The 25,993-nt window shown below is 40.8% G+C and overlaps 1 protein-coding gene across 2 annotated transcripts in view; it reads left to right on the forward strand.

Annotated features, from left to right (window-relative positions):
* Positions 1-25,993, forward strand: part of CUNH1orf21 (chromosome unknown C1orf21 homolog) — a 228,084-nt gene that overhangs the window by 177,530 nt on the left and 24,561 nt on the right. For both annotated transcript variants that reach the window (XM_054693408.1, XM_037506294.2), the window contains exon 4: positions 25,845-25,921. In XM_054693408.1, the coding sequence (XP_054549383.1) occupies positions 25,845-25,921 (77 nt within the window). The remainder of the gene's footprint in view (positions 1-25,844; positions 25,922-25,993) is intronic.

Here is a 25,993-nt window from a genome sequence, read left to right on the forward strand (position 1 = left end):
AATTAATATGTGTAGACTTTGTAAAATGAATGCCACAATCATGTTAATTCATACATCCATCACAATACATAATTAACTTTTTGGTGTGTAAGTAATGAGAACACTTAATTTCTACTATACAATATAATATTCTTACCTATAGTTTCCATGCTGCTTATTAGATCCCCAGAACTTAATCTTTTTGCAACTGAGAGTTTGTACAATGTAACCAACATTACCTTATTTCTCCCAAAAAGATATCTTCTGATAAAATTACTTTTGGAGTGAATAGCTATGAAAAAAAAATTTTTTTTAAAGATTTATTTATTTATACAAGCACTGGGTATAGTCAGAAGCATGGGAGGGTGAGAGAACTCACCAGAGTCAGAGCAGAACAGGCAGAACAGATGGAGGACACTGCTGAGGGGAGCAGTAGGCATGTCAGGAGAGGTCTGCATGCCATGTGGGACCCTCTCCGGCAGCTGGGGATCGAACTGGTGCTTCAGAGGCTGCAGGCAGCTTAGCAGCTCAGCTCTCAACCGCTGCACCACTGGGGAGGCCCTATGAAAAATTTTTAAAGAGCTCTGAAAATTAACTTCCTATCTCATATATTAAAATATATTGCAAAGCTGCAATAATTAAAAATGTATAGCAGGCACTGAAATCAGTGATACGGTGTAAGTAGTTCTGTAAGACACAGAAAGACACACACAGACATGTACACATGCTTACGATCAGTGGAACACAACAACCAATGAGGAAGAAATGGATTATTCAGCAAACCACATACCAACATAAACTCCAGACAACTGGAGAATTATGTGGTGCTGTTTTTTTTTTTAACCAGAAGAAAAAATAGGTGCATGTTTAACCACTACTGGGATGAGGAATGGTTTTGAAATGAAAGCAGTTGGAAGAAACCTCAAGGGAAAGAATCACTGTATTTATATTGGTTCAGTAAATATAGTTATGTGTGTTAGGAACTAAACCAATTCATATTACTCCCAAGTAAATGGAGAGTTTACATGAGCAGGATCTTGAGTGAATCCAATGGCAGGACTTTGGGTGGTTGGACCAGGACTCCCAGAGACTGAAAGAGTGAGATTCTGGAAGGACCTGGACTCTGTGTCCTGGGTCTGAGTTCAGCTAAACATCTGTGTCTGCTTTTCTCTGCTTAGCTGCCTCTCTCCGTACCCAGCAAGCTTGGCTGGCCAGAGAGAAAACCCATGACCTCTGCTGGGCAGTGGCAAGTCCTCAGAGGCAAGGATGTGGACTGTACAGAAAGGGGCACAACAGGACAGGGCAGGGTGAATGATGTCTGCAAACTTGAAACTTTTAAATCAAAAATACAATAAGCGTTTAAAAGAGAAATACCACCCAATTTAAAAAAAAGTGCTTGCAACAAATATTACAGACAAAAAATCTTTAATCTTTTAAGTGTTTTTGTCAGACAATAAAGATATCTGTATCTTGTTTTTCAAAAGGACAAAGGACATAGACAGTTTGCAAAAATAGAAAGTAAAAGGCTTCCCTGGTGGCACAGGGGTAAAGACAGCACTACCAAGCTATCAGCAGCCACTGCAGCATGAGTTCAATCCCAGGCTGGCCAGGGAGCCACCCACATGGTGCAGCAGACCTCTCCTGTCTCACCCGCTGCTCCCCTCAGCAGTGTATTTCAATCAGTCTGCCTGTTCTGTTCCCTGCTCTGTCTCTGGTAAATCCTCTCACCCCCCCCCCCCACACACACACACACATCTCTGGCCTGTACCTCAGTTCTTGTATGCATAAATAAATAAATCTTTTTAAAAAGGCTTTAAAAAAATAGAAAGTAAAAATACTAAATAATATATATTTTACTACTAGAAGTAAAAAAAGAAAAGGCCACAAATTTTTTTGTCTAGAATATTGACATCATTTTTGGTGCCATTTTTTGTGCTTTGAAATCATGCTATCGATTCTGCTAAAGGTAGAGCAACTCAGACATACACATCTTTTTGATGAGAGTATAGACTGTTACCTTTCAGAAAATATTTCGGGCAATGAAGATGATCTTCAAATTGCTTAAATAATTCTAAGAAGAAAGTCAGAGATGCATAAAGTTATTGAGGCATTACTTGTAGTGGAGGAAATCTGGAAATAACTTACGTCCTCAATGGTATTCTCATGGCTTATCTGTATTATGAAAAAAACCACTATAAAGCATTTGTTCAAGGAATGTTTCATTATATAATTCCAATTTTGTAGGCAAACAGCAGAGAGAAAAAAGAAAAGAGAAACAGAGATGTGAAACTGACAGAATATATCTCACATTGTTAATAACACTTAATAGGCTAACAAGGGATTATTTCCTACAGTGAAAATACCGCTTTGGTTGTCAGAAAAACAACAGCAATAATCTATTTGATATTTCTATCAAAATAAAACTGACATTTTATAATTTTAGAAGGGACAGTTCTGCTCAGAAGAGGTTATTTCCATATATTCCTGGCTTGGCTAAAAAGGACTGAATTAGAGACTTTAAGATTAGAGACTCTAAAGACTTTACTTAATCTGTGCCCCAGTCTCATATTAAGAGCTCGGTAAGTGTCCATTGTACATTCAAATCCCAAATCTCTGTACATGTGCAAAGGACCCCCAAACCTGCAGAGTGTAGTTCTTCAATTCTTAATGCAATCTGGGTGTGGCTTTTCACAGAATGAGGGAAGATATATTCAATTTTTTTATTTTGCTTTATTGACATAACATTGCATTATAACATTATATAATATCAGCTGTGCACCATTATAAATCAGCCTATGTATATATACTCCATGAAGTTCAACACTAAAAAGTCTAATTTCATCTTTCACCATGCTGTTGACTCCTTTTACCTGATTTACTCACTCCCCATCCACTTTCCCTTCTTGCATCTACTAATTGGTCTTATAGTCTAAAAGACTTTAAAAAAAAAATTCATTTGTTTGGTTTCGCTATCACATATGAGTGAAATCATGCCATGTCTGTCTTTCTCCTTCTCACTCACTTAGCATAATCCCCTCCAGGCCCAACCATGTTGTTGCAAATGACAGGATTTCACCTTTTTTTATAACTGAGTCATACTCCATTAGAATATATGCCACACCTTCTTTATCCAATCTTTTGTAGATGGGCACATAGGTTGTTTCTAACTCCTGGCTTTTGTAAATAATGCTGCAGTGAACATGGGGATGCTAATGTCATTTAGTTTTAAACTGTCTATTAAGACTTGAGGTGAAGTTGCACCACACCAGCAGCTGCAGTTGACACAGGTCTGTCTTCAGCTTCATGATGTTGTCTTTGGCAAAAATGCATTAAATCATCTCCAAGTTTGAAACATTCAGTAACAATGGCAAGATAGAGCCACGTAATTGTAATTTCCATCACAAATATAGCAATGCTGTATTAGAGAGTGGAGCTGCTCTTTATGCTGCTGTCTGGATATATTTAGAAACACAAATTGGAGTAGAACAAAATATGCCCCTTTTGGCAGGGTCACCCCTAAAGGAGTGGAGAGATCAGTAGAGACCATCCGTGACCACCTCCCACCCCTTCTTCCCACTTCTCTATCCTTTTCCCCTGTGGCAGCCTCCATTTTGTTATCAGAGTCAGAAAGTTTCTTTTGTTTGTTTTTCTTCTACTGTTTATCCCTAATTTAAAAATGCCACCTTGCTGAGGCCAGCATTGGAAGCGGTACAGGACAAGGGAAAGATTACTCAGAATCCAAGAGTGTTGGAGCAATAAGGAGCCTCGAGGGGCTGCCCAATGTACTGGGCAGTAATGTATTTATTACGTAAGTGGCCTCCTGCCTCACTGTATGCCTAGCTGACCAGCAAGAACTCTGCATACCAAGACAATAGCCCCAAGAACAAGGAAGGCTGAGGATCCCACCAAAAAAAAAAGAGACAAAAACCCTCAGTACCCACTGACTGTTTGCCCAGCTCTGTGGTACATTCTTCAAATGGACCATGTGTCTTTACAATCATATTGTTAGTGTATTAATTCCCACTTTACACAGAGGTTTCCAAATTCACTAGATATGTAATGGCTTTGAGCCTGTCTGTCAACTGGATACCATTCCCCACACATACATACATACATACATACATACATACAATGAATGAAACAGAAATCCATTCAAGGAAGTCTGTACAGCAAAGATTTGGGAACTTTTACTTCATAGCCCATACTCTTTGTGTCATAATTTGTGAAATAAAGGTGAATAAAAATTAGAAGCAGAATCCCCTCTGCTCACTCCCTTCTTGAGGTCCCCAATCTATTCCTGGGAATTCCACGAGATATCTGATGGGTGACCTTGAAAAGAACCCCCACAACCTTGTGGTATTGCCATCCCCACCCCTCACCCACCTGGCCTGGCTTCCTGAAATCTGTAGCTGGACCTTTATCTGCAAGGAGCCATCAGTGCAGACAAGGCCCCTCTGGGTTGCTGCTGTCTACACTCAGGCAGCCCTGAGGCCCAAGCGGAGGACTGTGTCCACAGGCAGGTGCTGCTTTCATCATGGAAGAGTCCTCCTAAGTCCACTGTGCTATGGTACACGCATACCCTGTGCATACACACACACCTGTACAGTCATGCACACACTGTATACACAACATACACACATAACCTGCACAAGCACCTACCTTCCCGCTCCTGTGTTCTAGGCCAGAGATGGCTTGTGCTCCCAGATTCTCCGGGGTGTTGAGGATTTGGTGGGGAGGGTTTATGAAACCTCTCATTCTGTTTTTACTCCCATATCAGGGTGTAGGATTTACAGAGGGAGCGTTGAGGGGCAGGGGAGACTTGACTGAATCATAAGTTCCCAGGAAAAATTCCTCCTAACTCTCACAACACCAAGGCCTTGACTAACAAACCCTCTGGCAGGAAAAATAATTTCCCTGGAGGCTGCTAGGTGCCTCTTGCAGATTGTCACTGTGGTACAGCCCACTGCCCTTCAGGCCATCTGGACACAATGGACCCCTGAGGTGAACTCACTTCAGCCCCAGGCCAGCAGGACTGCTGAAGAGAGATAAAGCTTTGCTGCTTCCTTTCTGCTTTGTTTTGAACTGGGTTCTAGAGAGATCAGTAGGAAATGTTATCCTAATTAGTAATTGCTCACTCCTCTCCTCTCCTTCTGTCCGCCAGACACACACACACACACACAGAGGCATTCACAGCCTGTGATTTCTCAGGGTTTTGTTTGGCTTCTTGAACAAATAAACTGAGGTGAGAATTGGCTAGAGCTGGGGTGGGTCAGTAGCAGGTGGGGTTGGAATCTCCCCAGCTGAGGGAGGGAGTCTGCAGCACACCTGGACCCTGGCCATGGCCTGCACATTGTTGCTCCTTGCACTTTAACAAACACGTGGAGAACCTGTTCTGCTTCCAGAGCAAAGGCAAGGCTGGAGCCTCTGCTAGTAGAAGAGGCTTTGCTCTAAGAAGGCTGGTGTCCATGGGTCTGGCAGAGGAGAGAAACGAGGGGCCCTGCCCTAAGCAAGGTACACCCGAAGACAGGGAATGGGGACAACCCCTGTATTTAAAGACAGGGAGGAAGGAACCTTCCGCCATCACTAATTGTTTACCACAGATCCCTTTTAAGGTCATATATAATGCTTTCACCAGAAAGGACTGTTAAATTTTATTTTGGAATAATTCATTCTTTTGAAAAAGAAAGGGAAAACAGAAGCAAACTTAGAGAGAAAGGTGGTATCCGAGTAGTGACAGTGTCCAGTAGGAGCAGACCTGGGGAAAAACCCATACTCCACCCTTGTTCAAAGCATGCCCCTTGCTGTTACAGAGGATGCTATAATTTTAGAAAGGAAAAGATGAATGGAATGCTGTCTTGACTTAGAAAATCCATTTCTATTTTTTGTCCAACTGAGTCATTCTGTGATAAAAGTGGCCCGAGCATCACAGGACTTACTAACCTTTATGTCATTTCCCCTCCCACTGTTCCCGAAAATGCTAGTATTTTTTCTTCAATCAGTTTTTATCTTCAAACAGTAAAGACTTTCTCCTCATCTGCAGACATTGCATCAATTATGAACTAGCACTGGTTTGTGTGTGCGTGTGTCCCTGCCCTCCCCTCCCCTCTCGGCACTGTCACTTTGGAATTCTCTCCTCCACTTCCCGACATGTGCAAGTATCAGTGTGGGGGCCACAGCCTGGTCCTTTGTTGTTCTCTGAGTGTGGGGTTGGCCTGAGAAACCCAGCTTCCTGAATCTCCATTTAGGGTGCATTTAGGTGGATTTTGGTGCTCTTGGAGTATGTATTAGTTATTTTTTCCTAATAATTTTGCTTTAACTTAAAATACCACCACCGGTAGCTTGACATGCTATTTCAGAATGTAGCTGCTTGTGTTCTACATGACACACCAAGATTTGGGCCCCCCTTATTCAGAAGTGAGGCATGCTGATGCAACTGTAACAGTATGGGGGTTCCTAAAAGAACATTGGTAAGCCCCCCCCCCTTTTATATGAATTTAGGCACAGATCTATATACAAACTCTAATATGTGTCCTGCTTTCCCTGCTTGGTATTGAAAGTGCTTAAGAGCAGGGGGTCTGCTGCCACAGCCTCTCCTGCCTGCTCTTCCTCCCTCTTCTCACTCAGTCATTAGCAGTCATTAAAGTGGACACTGAGCTTACTGCTTTCACCATCACTTTGGTTTCCTTTTCAGCCACCTTTCCCTATCTCCCCCAACACTCATCAATAAGAGTGTCTTAGCATGTATGTCACAGAATATAATGTCCATCAATAAATTACCCGAATGATCTTTCTGCCCTGGTTTGTGAGTGATTGACTGCTAATCTTACTTGAGCTCACAGAACATTTGATGACAAGGTGACAAATTGTTCATCCTTTATTTCCTAAAGGAGTTGCTGAGAATTTTTTTTAACTTTTATTTTCATATGCCAGAAATTCCAAAGTCAAAATACACATAACTGTTAGGCTAGGAACAAAAGCATCTAGGAGCCTTTAGCTGGAAGAAGGTCAGAAGTCAAGTGCGTCCATGTTCCCAGTTTGGGACCTTCTCCAGCATCCCCCACTGCAGGTGTGAGGATAATCCCAGGTCCAGGTCACTAGGCTACAAGCTCTGGTCTTTGGGCCTCTGGGGTCAGCTCCTTTGTATTGACTGGGGCATGTAAGTACTGATTCTTCATCTGAAATGGCAACTGTTATAATAATAGTACTTCTCAGAGAATCAGTGAGAGTGTCAAAAAAGTTAATATGTATGAAATCTTTCCACGATGCCTGGCAAGAGCCAAACGCCCCATCTCTGCTGGGGACGCAGCTCTAGGGGGGTCTGGGTCTGGGGAGAAGAGGGAGAAGAGAAATCCAAGTCAAGATGGCCAGTTAGAGACCAGACTCTGCCAGTAACTAACCCCGTGAACATGCAATTAACTTGCTCAGTATTTACTGAGCTTGAATTGCTTAATCTATAATATGTGGATGAGTATTCCCCAGTGTGTGCTTGCTGTAGTCAGTAAAAGGCCGAGAGGTTTAAAGGGGTGGAGAGAATTTGTGCCCAATAGCCAGTACAGAGTAAGATGTTCGTTAAAAGTTCACTGTACCTGCTTAGTTCAAGAGGCCAAAAAAAGGTTACATTTGCTTGGTTGTAGGAGACAATATAATATTGTATCTGTCACATTCATGCTTATAACTATTGGATCATTTTACTCAAAGAAAAGAGATGAAATTGAAGAATTTTTCAGGACACAAAAATGTTTAGCAAATCTAGAGATTAAAACCTTTGTATTAACCTACTAGAGTTAGGGTAGAAGGGTGTATATAAATTCAGAATTTCTAATCTCTTTGAAGATGGCAAAACAATGCTAGCTAATATCAGCCAGGGGAAAAAAATGCAAATTAGAAGATCTGAAGGATAGTCCAAACTTTTTTCTTCCAAGTAATATGGTAACCTTACTGGAAGATAGCAAATTGTCTGAAAGAGTCGTTAAGTGTCCTTTTAGCAGGTAAAAGAACGCCTAGCCCAGCCAGAGCCGCAAACACTGTAGACCAGCCAGTCCTGGAGACCAGGCTTTCCAGAATCCTCAAATGCAACAGGCCTGCTCCCTGGCTCACCACCTCTGTAAGGAGCCAGTCATGAAATTATTTCTTTGCTTTACTTCGAATGATTCTTTAATTGTCGATTAATGAGATGGTGATAAATGGCAGCTCTTAAATTGCCTGTTTCAATGACCAGATAGGAATTATTTTTAATTAGCACTTCAGTTGTCTATATGTAAACGATGCTCTCTGATGCACTTAAGGGCCTTTTGAAAGCAGTTGCTTTTCTTAATTCTGTTAAGGATTGCTAAGCACTCTAGTTTGCCATGCTATTCGTGTTCTCTATGAGAAGTCTCTTGCTAAGTAGAGATAACTTCCAGGAATAATGCAATTTTCCTGGCCATCTTTTTGACGAGGGCATTTACCAAATTTAGAATAAATCACAGGGCAGTGAGTTTCCCAAGGTGAACCAGCCAGTGTGGACACAAGAAGGCATTTTCGGGCCTCCTAGGTGGCGCAGCGGTTGAGCGCTGGGTTGCGAAGCTGCCCGCGGCCTCTGCGGCGCCGGTTCGATCCCCGGCTGCTCCCCGGCCACCGGAGGAGGGTCCCACATGGCGTGCAGACCTCTCCTGCCGCCCGCTGCTCCCCTCAGCAGTGTACTTCGGTCCTTCTGCCTGCTCTGCTCCCCGCTCTGGCTCTGGTGAATTCTCTCACCCTCCCTTCTGACTGTACCCAGTGCATGTATAAGCCAAACAAACAAACAAATAGATGAATAAGACATGCCTCTAGAAAATTAAAAAAAAAAAAAAAAAAAAAAAAAAAAAAAAAAGAAGGCATTTTCATGGATTTCACCCAAGTCTCTACCCTTCTTAAAGAGGCAGGTAGATGTGTCCCCTTCCCCCACCCTCCCACCACTTTCCATGCTGCCGGGGTGGGGAGTGGGGAGGACACCTGTAAATCTTGCTCAACAACTTTGATCAGGGCTGCAGGTGGATCACAGAGCGTGTATTCCGTGACAGATGAAGACAGAACTTGGCATCCAAGGATAAATGGATGTGAGTTAGTTAAAGGACATGATCGGATCACACCCTTAACCCAAATACTACAATCAAAGTGTTTTCTCTCCTAAATCCTTGAAATTACTCCCTGAAAAGTAACTTTGGGTTCCAACGTCTGACTTTGACTATTGAATACACATTTTTAAGATTTCTTTAAATGTAACACCATGGAGTTTTCCCCCTTAGTTTCTTTTTTGAAAAATCATTAAGAATCACTTTTCCACTACCAGAAGACTTTTAGGGGTTTTCTTTTCTTTTTTTTTTAGTCTTATCCCAGAATAGTAGTTTCAGAGTTGCCATATGAAAAAGGACCTGTGTATTTTATATGCTGTTCAGAGCTATTTCCAAGAACAAACCAAGTGATTTTAGAAAGTCAGTACATATAGTAGCTCAGAGGGTTTCATGTGGAGCAGGAAAAACCACTTCATCTTAGTTCTCCGAAAGCTGTCAGGTGTTCTAAGCATAAGCAATATAATTATCTTGGACTAAAGAATGGAAAGAAAAAAAATTCATTTAGCTCAGTAATTTTCAAGTAGGTAAGTGATTCTTCTAACAAAATGGTATTGGGGGCTCACCTCCACCTGTAAACTGTAGTGAAGGGTAACAGCTCCCCCTGAGCTATAGGAACGTTCCCCTAAACTTGGATGAACTTCACAGCATCAACTCACACCGCTCTCTGTATAGTTTATCCACCAGCACAAATTCTTCCTTTTGCATAGCAGGGCACTAACAGCTGCATAAAATATCAGCAGGATTTATATATATCATTCCTACTCTGAACTGCTCTCTACGAAGGAGAGTAGCCACGTATGAGGCGGTAAGGAAACAACCAGGGCAACACAGTAATGTCTTCGTGATTGTGATTCGTCGATTCAATTCAAGTTCCTCAATTTCAGCATACACAGCTGATTCTTCTTCAAGTCCTTTTAAGGAACAAGTATTAAAGCACTGCAAACTTATCAGAGCTGCAGTTAATAATCTTTGTTCATTCAAAAAAACCATAAGCATCTACTACTAACATTTTCTGTAGAACAACGCATGATTGTAAAGCAATCACCTTTTTAGACCACTACTAAATGTTCAGAGAAGGATATAGATTTACACTCTGGTGTATTGTATGTATTTTTTATTTTGGGGTGGGTGGAAAGAGGGGGTCTTTTACCTATCATTTGGCCTTTGGTGTGTTGAACTCTATCACATTTTCTATTTTAGACTGAGCAATTCAGCATGTGTGCTGTGTACTTTCTAACCTGCCTAATCCTATATGTTCCCTGCATTGTGATTTATTAACAAGTACTTGGGTCATTTAGCTTAATTGTGGAGCAAGGGAGTTAGGACTAAGATTTCCTGATTGCTAATGTTTTAGTTCCACTAATTCGATTTTGTGCTTCCTTTAGCTCACAGATTCTATTAACTACTTGCCGGTCTTTCCATCGTCAATATTGCTCTAGCGACACTGCCACCTTCTTTGGGTTTAACACCTATATTTTATTATCTCTTAATTGAGTTCTCGGACATGCAAGTGGAAAAGAAAACAAGTGGATGATCAATGCCTCTGAAGAAATTAGAATTCACTGTACATATAAAAATATCTTATTTTAAATTTCTCCTGCAGCACAATATTATGTTGGTTCACAGTTACCAGACTGATGTTCAAAAGATCTTAATTAAAATTTCCCAGCTTACCCCAACCCATTGCAGCCCATGCCTGCAAATCGAACTCCAAATGAACAAAAGCCCGAAAATTGTTCAACAGCACCCCCTAGCATACATAATTCTAGACTGCCAGACAAGGAAATAACTTCTAGTTGTCATTTCCTCTGTAAAAAGTGGATTATTTACATGTCTGGTTATATTGGCACATCCTTCACATTATTCCTGAGTTGATGTCTGAAGGTAACTGTAAACAGCATAGCATAATCTGGTAGCGTGATTTCTTGTGCAAATATTTTCAAAATGATTTTACTTTAACTCTGGCTGCCTTCTATTCATTGTGTCTGCTTTGGTTGGCTGGTTTAAGGGGACTTGTTTTTCCTTTAGAATAATTCATGTAGGAATGAGGAAAGCAGAGCTGGGGAAGGTTCCTGAAGTAGGTGGTGGGAGTGCACAAAGTAGACCTAGCATGTTTGATTGTCTGCGGTGAGTGTTAAGAGCTTGCTTTCTGGAGCTGGACTTTCGGGATGGGCAGGCTCATTAACCACTCTGTGACTTAGTTTCCTCCTCTGTTAAGTGGATTGATAATAGCAGTACCTACCTCACAGACCTCTTACAGTTAATATACACAAAGCCCATAGAAACTGCTCGGTGGTGCTTGGCAGGTGTCATTATTTCCACTGGTGCTTGGATGTAGTCACAGCTGACGGCGTGGGCTCTGACGGAAGCCGAGGTCAAACCCCCTGAGAGACCTTGGACTGAAAGTAGGTCTCCTCATCGTTCAATGGGAATCACAACAACTCTGTGCACGGTTGTGGACAGTGTGAACAAAGTACCCAAACTAGACTGGGTAGAACAGGGAGCCATGGCTGTTACCCTTTACATCCTTCTGCAACACCAATTAAACAACAGTCTCTCCCCCCATGGCAGAGCAGACCTCTCCTGACTTGCCCGCTGCACCCCTTAGTAGTGTATTTCGGTCAGTCCGCCTGTTCTGTTCCCCACTCTGTCTCTGGTGGGTCCTCTCACCCCCCGCACCTCTGGCCTGTACCCCGTTCTTGTGTGCATAAATAAATAGATCTTTGAAAAAAATGAAAAAGCACTTTCCAGAATAATAATCCTCCTCTGAGCTCAAGAGCTGAAGTAACACATCACCATTCAGTTGCTGGAAAGTAGAGAGTGAAACTGAATTAGGAAATCAAAGAAAGTCAGTTCAGGGCAGAATGAACAGGAGCGTCGGGTTTCACTCACACCAGATATTTCTGGAAATAAAATTGAAGGTGGGTTAAAAACAAGACAATTTAGCAAAAGCTGACTTTAAAAGTAGACTCCAGAGTCCTCTTCTTCATTCCTTGCAATCACATGCTGTTGAGGGCAAAGATGCGAGCCCAATATTGGGGCTTTTAAGGGAAAGTCTGCTTTCTTAATGCCCAGCTCCCTGTCTGTCTTTTCGGCTGACACCCAGGATGCTGCTGGCACAAGTTTCCAATTCTCCAAGATGAAGGTGAAGAGGATCTTTTCAGAGCTCCTTACCACCCCAGGTCTGCAGACCCAGGGGCACCACCCATGGAGCCCATGACCTCCCCAAAGCACAAATCCACACACCCGGCCTGTGTGCACTGGGCTTCCAGGGCCTAGTGCTCCCTCTTCACTTAATAGCCAGCCCGGGAGCACCACACCAGGCATCCTGAGCCAGGCTGATAGCGGTGTGCACAGTGAGGTATGCTGTCTGCAGCCCAGGCCTCCTGGGTATATTTCCTTAGGTTTTAAAATTCATTCATTGCATCTTTCTAGCATGTTCCAAGCATACCCTGCATTTCTTCTCAGGTAGATCTAGCACACAGCTAGTGCTCGGTAAAGGTTAGCAAATGCCATTACTCACTCAGCCCTCACAGGACAGAGCAAGCCATCTTCCCCAGGTTTTGCCTACTTCTTACAGGGCACACAGGCCAGAATGAGAAGGTGTCCTGAACATCCAGCTGTTGTTACAAGTCTGCCACTTATGGACGTTCCAGAGAGAGGGAGGAGCCCCCGATCAAAGAACAGGTTCTCAGTTCAGCCACCAACAATATGACCTTTGTCAAATCCTTTAGTCTCGTAGAAAAAGAAGGGTCTAGTCCAGGCCATTGTTCCAGTTACCTTCTTCGCTCTCAAACACCCATGTTGGGCTCCAAGAGAGCAGGAGGATCAGGACAAAAAGAGTTCAGGACAGGTCTCTGAGGTTGACCTGATCACTCTACCAAAAGTGTATCTATAATAACAGTAAAAGTATTCGTGTTAACAAATAACATACCATGAAAGTAAATAATAACGAAGAGTTACTGACTAGCTGCATGATCGAGGTGCATGCATTATCTTATTTCATCTCATTTTAATGAGATGCTAGTGCTTTATGAGAGCCAGTTATCCCCATCTTGCAGAAAAAGCAACTCTGAAGATTTGAGTTTCATGCAAAATTCACAGAGAGTAAGTGACACTGGTTTTTGAAGATCTGGCCACCTGCAGCCCAACTTCTCGCCACGCTGCCATGCACCTCTTTTCTGAGCAAGGGCAAGTGAGTGCATTAGGCACCTTCAGGTCCCCTAACTTCTCTTGACTGCTTGCAGGTTCAGTCTGATTTTATCACTTTACACCAGAAAGTGATAGTTTTCCCATGAAAAGTGGACTGGCATGGACATCCCTTGTTCATCTCACAAAGTTAGTTTGTTTCGAGTTCTCCGAGTAGTGGGCATGTGAAAGACTTTGCATGTGTGAAATGGCACTTTGTTCGGTCCTGTCGACACAGACCTTAGTAAGTGTGCAGCGCAGCCAAACCTGCAGACACTGTTGTTCAGAGGATGCTGTGTGGCACCAACTGTCCTTTGAGATGGCCCGCTGTGTAAACTACAAGTAAATATTTTAACAGACCTCTGCACATTAATCTATTTATTGTGTAATGTTGTTTTTTGGAGCATGTAAAAAAAAAAGGCGAGAACATTTGGTAGATTTGATGAAGCAAACAGGAAAATCTTTTAAAAGAAGCTGGGAGATGCAGCGGCTGGAGGTCAGCGCCTCCCTCATTTCCTGTGCATTTTTTTACCTTGGGCAAAATATTCATCAAATGAAATTCACCATTTTTACCATTTTTCAGTAAGCAGTGCAGTGATTCACATTTTTGTGCAACCATCACCACCATCTGTCTCTAGAACTTTCTCATCTTCCCAAAGTGAAACTCTGTCCTGTTAAATACTAACCCTCTCCCACCTCCCCCAACTTGCCCTACTCTAGGCTGCTGTGCATTTCATGGAAGTTCTTACATGATGCGATCAGTATAGTAATTAAAGAGTGACAGTTGATATGTATTACCACTATTACCCGAAAAGTTTGTGGTGAAATATTTCACAGGTATTTAAAGTGAAATGACATGTGTTCCTTTCTTTTCCCTCCATGAAATAAGTTAAAACATTTAAGAATCTTGGAGTTCATATAAAAATTTCTTAAAAGTGGCTTGCCCACGTTCTTAGACAAATGTTATTCCTTGCTCACTTCTCCTGGAGACCTAAATCACAGCGTTAGTGAGAGTGCAGCCAAAGCACCATTGCTCCTTCCCTGGGGTACGCTCGTCCTTGAGCCACAGCTCCAAGTGCCCTCCTAAGAGCCTCGTGTCCTGTTGGTGCCCAACTTCATGTCCCAAGTAGGATTTTTTCAGTTGTTCTTTTTTTTTTTGAGGCAACATTGGTTTATAACATTGTGTGTGATTCAGAGGCGTAGGATCACCCCTTCTCAGATGCAAGTCCTCCTCATAGTACACCCTCCACCAAAGTACCCACCCATGTCACTGCCCCCCCCACCCCGCACTGGATCTTCCCTCTCTTGTAGCCTCGATTCCACAGTCAGATCTCTAGGGTTTGTTATTAGTTTGGTTTTATCTGACCCTTTGTTTTGTTTCTCTATATTCCACATCTGAATGAAACCACCTGCTATTTGTCTTTCTTCTTCTGATTTGCTTAGCATAATCCTCTCTCATTATACCCATGTTGTTCCAAATAGCGAGCGTTCTTTTTTCTACCTGAGCAGTATTCCATTGTGTCTTTATACTACATTTTTCTAATCCAATCCTCTGTCCTAGAACACTTAAGTTGTTTCCATAGTTTGGCTCTTGTACATAGTGCTACAATTAATATAGATAGGTGTGCCTATATCCCTTTGAGTTAGTGATTTTGCATTCTTTGGATAGATACCTAGAAGTGGATTTGGTGGATCATATAGTAGATCTATGTTTTCCATAGGGGTTGGACCAGTCCACATTCCAAGTGTGATTAATGTTCCTGAACAGTGCAACAAGTAATAGCAGACAGGTGTTCATGCATTCCTCAATCAGATCTTTATGGAGTGTCTACCACTGTCACCTACCATGCACAAACACAAATAAGGCACTATCCTTGTCTTTAGGGGACTCACTGTTATGTTGAAGTATTTAAAACAATCTATAGTAAGAAGAGACAGATGTCTAAACAGAGAAGCTGAGGAGCAGGACAGAAATCTATACCAAGGTCAGTGTTCAAAAAAACGGTGTAACTGGGATCAAGAGGGCGCGTCCTGGTGTTTTCCTGTCCCTTCTTCACAAGGTGGATGGTGTGTACTCTGCTGCTGCGGCTCCAGCAGCTCCAGTTCATGGTCTCTGGTGGACTTGAACTTGACTAGATGATACAGAAACCCTGGAGCAGGTAGTGGTTCCTTTATTTGAACAAAGAGACAGCAGTGTCCGTTCCCTCTTGTCTCCATCTTCATCCTCAGCAGTCATGAAATGGAAGTGTGAGAACTTTGTAGAGCAGGCTTGAAAGTCCAGTTGTACACAGATTAGCTGAAATCTGTTACGTGCTTCACATTTTGGAAGGTGGGACTTTTCTTTGGAAACTTAAATAAGGATGCATTCATCATTTCCAGATTACAGTGTTTTCCAAAAATTCTAGATAGACAACTGGAAACAATAGATCTGACAGGGGAAATGGAGTTATTGACAAGACCTCATCCTGATAAAAACTGAACTTAGTGCAGCTTTTTTTGGAGATTGAGTGACAAAACAGTAAAGCCAGGAATGGAAAAGCTCTCACTGTCATCCATACAGAGAGGCCACACATTGTGGAGAGGACCAGGGCATAGCCACTGTCAGAGGACCTGAGCCTTGTGGAAGCCAAGAATTTAGCTCCCCAGAACCCAATTTCTAGAAAGCAACATGAAGATACTCCACCCAAAACCTTCCCCTGGACTGATGTGTGTCTCAAAGCATAAACAAAGACTCAGAAATGGCAAAGCTAAAACAAAGTCACATGTATGTGTATATGTGTGTGTGTGTGTGTGTGTGTGTGTGTATGGATGTGTATATGTATATATACATGCGCGCGCACATGCACAAACACACACACACACACACTGTCATTAATTTCTAACATCTCTTCTTTTGTACCACTCCTTTCCAATACCCATTTCTTAGATTAGGGGATAAGGAGAATCTCTATAAGGTCAGACGAAGCATTGTTTTCCAAATGTGGTCAGTGAAGCCTGGCCTGGCAGTGACTTGCTATGGCCTGGGAATTGCAGTAGCTATTTTTCAGCAATGTTGTGGGGGGAGGGGTGTTTTCAGGGTTCTTACCTGTGTCTTTATATTGTGTCACACTTCCAGGTATTGGCACTTAAGGGGAAAGTGTAAAATTTTGTGGCCTACTCTTACTCCCACCCTCTTTATTCAGAGTTGACTTCTTTGTGTGTGAGCTCAGTCTTTTTTTTTTTTTTTTTTCAGGTATTATTTACATATTTTTCACATCTTTCATTTTTGTACATTTGATTTCTCCTCAGAGTTGACTTTAGAAAGCAAAACATTTATTGAAAGTGATGCAAATGCCAAGTTGTTATCCCCGTTTGGCCAATAACTCCCTGACCTGGATTAATTTACAAAATATCCCAGAACTGTCTATGGCCACACTACCCTGAATTTGCCTGATCATGTCTGATCTTGGAAACTAAGCAGTGTTGGGCATGGGTAGTGCTTGGGTGGGAGACAAAATATCTCAGAGCCTCTGTGTCTTTCATGATGTTTGTGAATGCTAATCTGTATAGTTGTGAGTATTAAATGATTAAAAGCTATTAATAATAACAGCAATAATAATAAAACATTAAATATGTTTTATCATACTAATATTTAAGTATACTAAATAAAAAATGTTTTAAAACAACGATAATAGTAAAAGCTGACATCTACTGGGCTCTTACCACATGGCAGGGCCCGTGCTTGGCCTTTTGTGGGTACTGATTTAATTAATGCCACAAGCCGTGGTGTGAAGGAACACCATCAATGACAGCTATTGTTTTTTATTGCAGTTACTGTTTTGCAATTATAAGAGACCACAGAGATCAAAAGCTGTGTTTATTTATTGTCAGATTATCGTGGGAGCATCAGCTAAATGTGTGAGGCCTCTTGTACGAAACAAATTAAGCATAATTGTCTCTGTTTGCTAAGAGTTTAGCTGCTGTAACAATAAGTCTGAGACAGAATGTGGGGAAAGGAGAGAGAACATGTAGATGGACAAATACTCCAGCATATATACATGTTGGTTTCTGTTTTGTTGCCCTCAGCATGTTTTATACTAAATGACAAGTAGACAGCAGATGTAGAATTCACACATTTGTGTCATTTTATCCCATTTGAGACAAGGGTAAATCTCTATCTTTTATATTGTTTTATCAGGAAAGGAGATTTTGACAAAAGATTCCTTTTAAATCATCTTAGCATAGCAAGAGTTTTTATGTCAATAGAATATGGCAGAATACAAGCGAGGTTGTTTTGTTTTGTTTTGTTTTTAATTAAGCCTTCCAAAAAGTGGATTCTGCCTTATGTTCAAGTCTCATGCTTCAGAGCACTCTCATTTAATTTGAACACAGAGTTTGGGAGAGACATTAGCCTAAAATTCTGATTTTAGTGATGGTTCACTTTAGATGCCTTCTGACAGAATCAGTTTTGTTTCTAAATGAGAAAAAAAAATTAATCTAGTCATTATTTTTGTGTATCTTCAAAAACAGCCCCTTAAGGAATAATCCAGTAAGTAGTGAACAGTGTGGAGACCACTGCTGCTAAAAGGCTATTTGTGGTTTGGAATGAATTCTCCAGTATAGCAACCTACAAAAATTCAAACTGCATTTTATTTCACACATATCAGAAGATGCATAGGCCTGGGAAATATTCAAAGACTCAAAATTGTAGTGACTCTGATTATGAAACACTCATGTCAGGCATCTGAGAAGTTTAAATAAATTGCTTCAAGAAATGTGAGTGTGGGCAAAGTCACGTTTCTAAATTAATATGATTTTTTGCATGATAAGTGATTTAAAATATATGAATGTAGCAGAATGGATAAACTGTGCATTATCTGTAGTCACCTGGAGGTTTCAAACACACCCCTAAAGAGCCATATAAATTTGCCCAGTCATGTTTCTGAGGTGACTGGGCAAGTTTTCTTCTCTTTAGAATAATAGAAAACGCCTTATATTGGGCTGTTGGAAAAGTCATGATGTATTTTTTTCTATGTATTTTATGCAAAAATGTGTCATAACTTTTCCGTCAACGCAATATTAGGCCTGTACAATTCATTGAAATTCATAAATATGTATTTTAAAATATTTTTGTTAAATAGTTGTATATTTTGCTAAATCATTGCCAGTTCCACCTTTCATTTTGGTTTTTTTTTGTTGTTGTTGTTTTGTTTTGAGTTTTGTTTGTTTGATGCCTTTTATTCAGGAAAAGATTTTCCTTGAAGTTGAGAGGCAAAGAAGGGAAAAGATCATACATTCAGAAATCATAAGGTAGACTCAGTAAATGAGGCTTATTGTATCATTAGTCCCTATTTGTAAAAGTAAATCATCATTTCCTCTCACTGCTGATGGGAAGAGGTTGTAGAGGGTCTAGAAACAGCAGGTGTGGACCATTCCCTCCGCTCCTACTTTGTCTCCCAGAAAAGCTGACCCAGTGGTGGGGGCGGGGTGGGGGGGGGGTGGGGGGCAGGCACACCCCTGTCACGCATCAGCAGGAAGTGCTCACTCAGCTGCCTGTTGGGAATGTACACCAGATTGGAGGGCAAATGAGAGTAAGGGTCAGGATGGAAACTTTCCTAGCCAGCTTCTAAAAGGCTGAAAAGATGAGACATGCATGGCAAAAAAAATCAAAAACAAAACAAAAAAACATTTAAAGCATTTCAGGATCTGTGTGCAAAGTTTACAATGAAGATATTCTGGCGGCATATTTCTCCAAAAAGGGGGAGAAAAGCACAGTGCTTACTCTTTATTGCCTAAATACCATATTTCAATTTTAAAGAGCCTTTTCAACCCACATGCTAGCTACAGCCAGTCTTTTCCTAGCCCCGGGCTAAAAAGTACATCAATAATGGAACAACGCCAGATTTGATTATTGGCTGTCAAGATCGTGTGTAGAAATCTAGTGATGGGCTCCACTTTGTAAAATAGTCCTACCGTGACAGAACTGATGCTTGTATCAGCTCAAAAGCCTGGGGGCACTATTAAAACATTGACTTCCCATCATTTCCTCTCACTTCTGATGGGAAGAGGTTGCAGAGGGTCTAGAAACAAGTGAATGGGGAGGGAGCTTAATGTAGAATTAGCCAGTACTAATCATATTAGTGCTAGAAGCAATAATAAATGAAAAAAGAAATGAGTTCTCTTCCACCAGTCAAAATCTGACAACTTCTGTAAGTGAAAACATAAAAAAATTTTAAAACATATTTTTAAAAAAACATGAAAGTCATCAAACATGCAACTTTAAATATATATTAAATGCGCACATTTAATAGCTATGCACAGTAATAAAACAAATTTAATACAGAGAACTCCAGAACTGTAAAATAATAAAGGTATGGTTTTTTTTTTTTTTTAAGAAAATGTCTATTTGTTTATTTTGTAGAAGAACTGGGGTGCATGTCAGAGGTGCAGGGGTTGAGAGGATTCACCAGAGATCCAGTGGGGAGCAGAACAGGCAGTTTTGAGACAGGAGAGGTCTGCTGCACCATATATGGTGGAACTCAGGCTGTCATGGTGATAGCACTGAGACTTAACCCCTAGGCCACCAGGGAGACCCCTATAGGTGTGTTGTTTTAAGTCATGAAATTCGTGTTAATTTGCTACAGCATCATAGGAAAATGCTACAACAGATTTTCTGGACACACACAAGTTTAGAATTAAAAGAGAACTGTGGGTGTCCAGCCAGTTCAGCAAGGATTAGAGTCTGATTTGGGATTTACCTACCCAGGTCAGCGAGCTTGACAAAAAAAAGGGTTCTGGTAAGAAAAATGGGATGGTTTAAATTTTTGTTTTTAGTTTTGGCATTTGGCATTTCTGACTTAGTGAAGAAAACTGGTCAAGATCCTGGTTCATAATAGGAAAAGTTTTTCAATTCTACACAACTGGTGACTTCATATTTGTTAAGATAGTAAAGACTTAGTGGGTGATGCATTTCTTTGTTCTAATATTACATTAACTTTGATCAAATATACTTTCATTTTTTTTTCTTTTTTTTTAAAGATCTATCCATTTATGCATACAAGAGCTGGGGCACAGGCCAGAGATGCAGGGGGTGAGAGGATTCACCAGAGACAGTGGGGATTAGAACAGGCAGACCTATCGAAATGCACTGCTGAGGGGAGCAGCGGGCAAGACAGAAGAGGTCTGCTGCGCCATGCAGGCCATTCCCCGGCTGGCTGGGGATCGAACTCACGCTGCAGAAGCTGTGGACCGCCCCATAGTGCAGTGCTCAACCCCTTGCACCACCAGGGAGGCTCTATACTTTCATTTTTCTGGCTATGTTTTTACCCACCTGAAAAAATAAATATAGCTTAGACTGTGCTTGTGTGTGTGTGTGTGGGTGGGTGTGTGTGTGTGTGTACACTAGTCACCTCTTAAATACAATCTTCTGGGCTGGCCCAGGAAAAGTAAATGACATTCCTCTCCACATTACCAACCCAGAAGCAATTCAGGGAACCTCACAGAACAACAGCTTCCTGAGTTCCTGAGACTCCATGAGACAACCCAGGCAAAGAAGTAAAAGGGAACAAGAAATTTCATCCCTTGCTGGTGGGGACCATTCTCTCTGTCAGTTTCCTGAACACATTCTGTTGCTTCCTTCAAAGTTAAATAAATGAAATTGGAGGGATTTTTTTTTAAGAAGTTATCAGTTCCTCTTACTATTCCCACTTTCCCCCTGGCTGATGCCTCTAGGATTGGGGAGCAACAGCAGAGATGCAGTTAGTTTGACTGTCTTTGCCATCAGAGCAACAAGAAAAGAACCAGGGGTTTACTCTACTGACAAGTGGGTTCTGTGCATAAAGAAAGAAAATTATCACGAGCAATAGAGAAAGTTTTTTTGATTTGCTATTTCAATAAACTTGTCACTACCTGACATTAGTTTACAAACGTTTTTGGGAACTGAATGCTTTTTCCCCCACAATTGATAGAGCCCCTAAATATAAATCAGTTCAAGGGGGTGTGTGGCTCTGGTGGGCTCCATGTTGTCCTTCCAGGCAGCTCAGCAGAACCCTGGAGCTTAGTTTGAAAGTTGCTCTGTGGAAGGACGAAAGGGAGGACCTAAAATGGGGCATCCTAAGCAGGAAAGTATCTATTCTCTGAAATGGAAGTTCCCAAATTTTTTTTTTTTTTTTTTTGAGGTAAGAATCACCTGGGACTCTTGTTCAAGGTGCAGATTCCAGGGCCTCAATCCCTAGAGGCTCTTAAGAAGTCTTGAAAGGAACCTAGAAATCTGTGTTTGAACAAGCAACCCAGATGATTCTGAGAACAACATGTATGGCTCATGAGAAGCACCACGTTACAAGCTGCCTGCTGAGGATCCTTTCAGTGGCTTTGTCTTTGTTCCTCTTGGTCCCAGTCTAATTAGAGCACTTAGTTTATAAGATCAACTACCATTGAAATAGATTTTTTCTTGCCTAAGCAAACAATATTCTACTTACCATTTCTGTCACCTCCCATTTTCATTCTCTTTTCCTATCCCTGGAACACACAGACATGCATGACCCTCACCTGCTCTGTTGCATCAACTTCATCTGAGCTGCTTCAAATATTGAACCAAAGTTCCCACTGCTCCCACTAACCTCTTGATTTTGTTTGTTTTCTGGTTTCTTTTTTCTTCCCTAAGGCATATTCTTTAACTTTCCCTTTTCCAACAAACAAATGCCAAAGTCAATGCTAAATGATGTTTATGTGCATATATAAAGCTGGCTTCTTTATGCAAATATAGCTAAACAGTAAGCATAGAAATGCTGCCATGTAGCAAAGCACTAGGTATTCAGGAACATAAAAAAAAATAAAAGAACAAGTCTAAGTAAGTCACATTTTTTTTTATCTAGAGCCTACAGTGAGTCACCACTAGCAGGCAATGGTCAGAAAGACAACACTGGGTGTTGGTAAGGATTTGGACAAACTGGACCCATCATGTACTGCTGGTGGGAATATAAAATGGTATAGCCACGTTGGAAAGCACTTTGGTGATGTCTTTAATCATTAAATGTAAATCTAGCAATTCTGCTCCTAGGAATCTACCCAAGAGAAATGTAACCATAGGTGCACACAAAGACTTTCCACATGGATTATAGTAATAATTGAATAATTTTTTAGATTTACCAATACCATTTAATCATACATTTTTAATGGAATGTTATGGAATATAAATTTTATATCCACAAGGCAGTTAAATATTTTTTTAGATAAGGCATAGAGCATAATTAAGCAACCAAGAGTTCTTTTCCTTTGCAAAAGAAAGCATGACACTGTAGTCATTGTGGCCCAGGGACCCCTGGAGGCCCTTGAGGTAATTTTTCTAATAACACTAAGAAGCTGTTTGCCTTTTTCACTGTGTCCAGATTTGCACTGACAGTGCAAAAGCAGCAGTAGGTAAAACTGCTGATGCTGTAAATCAATGTAGGGACACCAAACCTTAATGGTTATTGTGTCATTTGCCACCACATGCATCAAAGTAGAAGAATGCATTCCTTTTTCGCTTCCCAGTGTAAGCACTAAAAAAATGGCCTAATTTGATTGAGTTTTGTGCCTGTCTTTTTAACAATCTGTGTGATGATTTCTTCTGATGCCCAAATGAGACGGTTCTCCAGGGGACAGCACCTCTACAGCTGGTGGCCACACACTGGACTACCAGTGGTAGTTTATGGAACACCATCTCTAGAAAAAAAAGGTCTGACAGATACATTATGGATAATCAGACTTGTCATCAAAGAAAACAATTGACTTGCTAGTGATAAAATTCAAACTGGAAGCCAAAATTCGGATTTTGAAAACTGGTATCCATGACCATGACCTTGACAGTTTTAGTCAAGATTTTTCTGGTGAAGCACAGTGGACTATGGTGGTGGACCACAGGTGCTTTGTTGGTGAGAGAGCTGCAGTTATTCCACCCGAGGGGGGATTCCTAAACTGTCAAAACACTAACAGGAATGTAACACAGTGGTACCTCAACAACAATTTAAAAAATTAAAAAGAATTTTCTGATGAGATTGATGGTGATTTTAACAAATATGATTGTTTTCACTTTGTATAATGAAATGTTTCAACATTTGGAGAGTATAGGTAAAGGGAGTCTTGATGCTAGAAAGTTTAAGAACTACTGACAAGTGGCTAATAGCCTAGACCCTGGGGCCATTTTGCTTGGGTTCAAATACTGACTCACTTATTACTTGTTACCTCAGTGTTTCATCCCTCTAAGCCTCTACTTCCTCATCTGTCAAGTGAGGATAATAATGGTACTTGTGTCAGAGAGGTGCTGTGGACATAAAAATGAGTTAATATGTAAATCTGTACTGACTTCTAGTAAATGGTCAGTGAGTAGTTGTTAATGACCTTGGTTCATGGTAATCTGTAAAAACACATACGTTATGAAAATACAGTACATAGTAATCTTTATGTAATTAAATGTCCTTTCTGTTGTCCTCCTTTTGCCTCTGCCTTACCTCTGGGGCTCTCTCTTCCTGGAAGTGCACACATGTACATGATGTCCTGGGGGTGACATGTCCTTTCTCATGGGCCCAGATGTCCTGATCATCCGTATTGTTTGGAGTGGGGGGAGTTCTTTCTTAGCAAGTGCAATGTTTTTAAGGAAGATTGGTGAGGCAATGTACAATTTAGTAAATTTAATATAAACCGAATACCATTGAATATCATTAGTAGTCTTAAAATTAAAAGTCATTTTCATGCCTCAGCAATATTTAAAATAATGGCATATCATTTGAGTTCAAAGAGTGAGAAATTATGTAAGTAGAGGAAGAGTTGAAGGTTCTTTCACATCAAGTATGTCCATTTTCAATGATGTTTAATTGAAGCAGACATAAAATTTAAGGGAAAATAATGACTAACTTGCGGGGGAGTAGAGGGACCTACATCTTCACTCTCACAGGGAGACCACCTTTAAGCTATTTTTGTCTCTGCTGAAAAGAAGTCCATCATTGGCTGACCTCATTCATTCATTCTACCAATGTTTGATGACTGCCTCCATGATGGGCGTGGCTCCCAGCAGGCACAGTGGCCCCGTGGTACAGAGATCGCTGGCTCTGCCTTGCTGGAATTACTGTCACATGTCACTTAATGGTACATCGGGTAGATGGACCACACCAGTTCCAGAAGGTTCTGCCATCTAGCTTAGGAGTGTAGTAGATTGTACCCTCTAGGTTTATGCAACTATTCTCAATGACTTTCACACAACAACAGAATCACCTAACAGCGCATCTCTTGGAACATAGCCTCTTCATCAAGCCATCATAACTGTGATGCAGTTTCCTAATTTCTCCCACCTGCTTTGTGAAAAATAAGCTCATCCCACTATTGTTAGATTAGCTCATGTTTGTGGTAAAGTCAACCAGAGCATAGCAGTCATTGGGCTTTCATTGAATTTAATGGCTTCCACTGTCCTAAGAAAATTTGCACTGAATAGAGTTCATTTGAGGATCAGTGTTTTCTGTGTCATTCCACATCACTGCATGTGGTGAGAATGGCAGGTTGGCCCAGAGGAGCTTTTATTCCTTGCTACACTTCAGGTCCTTTGAGTGTATAGAGTCACTTAGTCTTCCCTTTCATTTTAAGGACTTATTCTATGAACAATTTATAAATCACCTTGAGTATTTTTTTTAAATATAATATCTGTAAAAATAGAGAGAAGCAATATTACTGAGATAGTATGATTACTGATTGATATATCAGTATTTTCAGATTTGAGGGTATTCCACTGTGGGTAGGATACTCAGAATAAGACAGGTTATTCAACTTAAAAAGCCAAAACAGTGCTCCTTGAATACACACTAGTATTGACTTTAAATCAATTCAATGTGAATTGTGTTATTTTTAGCCATGTTCTTCTCCCTGTTACTCCAAGGGCCCTGTGCAAACTTCATCTCTCAGTAGCCGCAGTGTCTTTCACAGATAAAATGCACTGAAGCCACTTACCCTGGACAAGTACACAGTAGCTGTGATTGAACCACTGCTGCTCTTTTTGACTCTAGAGCCCTCTTTTCTTTGATTTTCTTGCTAATTTCAGCTACTCCACCCAAAAAATTTTAGTTGCACATAGCTTGCCAAACAGTGTCAGAGCAGTTATAAAGCTAGTTTCTCTTTTCATGACCGTGTTCCCTGTTAAAATGCCTGGCAGGTTCTGCCTGTCCTGCGTAACAGCTTTGCAAGGACTTTTGTCCTTGTGAAGAAGTAACCAACTGTGGAGGATCTCAAACAGATCCAATATTTCTGTAATGAAATTCATGACATTGCTTTTCCCCTCTCATATTTCTTTATTGAATTAAAACTAGAGAAGAGTGAAGAAATAATACAGATTAACCTCTGAAGCATTCAACATTTGGTTAGTGAAAACATGAGCTACCCAAGGTCATATCTCCTATAAATCATAAGCCTAAGTCCTTTACATTTTCAACATCAACTTGCTATTTTAATGTCATATGTAATGGTTTTCAAAACACTTCCTCTACATCTGCTCATATTAACATTAATATCAGAAATACTGTTCATGATATAATTTAATTGCTGGTCTGATCTTGTCTTTTATGTGTGTGTGTTTATGTGTTGCAGGAAAAAAGTGCCAGTTCAAATGTAAGACTTAAAACTAATAAAGAGATTCCCGGATTAGTCCATCAACCCAGAGCAAAGTAAGTCCTAGTTCCCATTTTCCTTATACTTTTTTAAAAAATAAAACTGTTTTCAGGGTAAGTCTCATTTTG

This window comes from Talpa occidentalis, unplaced genomic scaffold (assembly GCF_014898055.3).
Source record: "Talpa occidentalis isolate TD23 unplaced genomic scaffold, MPIMG_talOcc4v2.1 talOcc4.12, whole genome shotgun sequence".
Taxonomy (NCBI): Eukaryota; Metazoa; Chordata; class Mammalia; order Eulipotyphla; family Talpidae; genus Talpa; species Talpa occidentalis.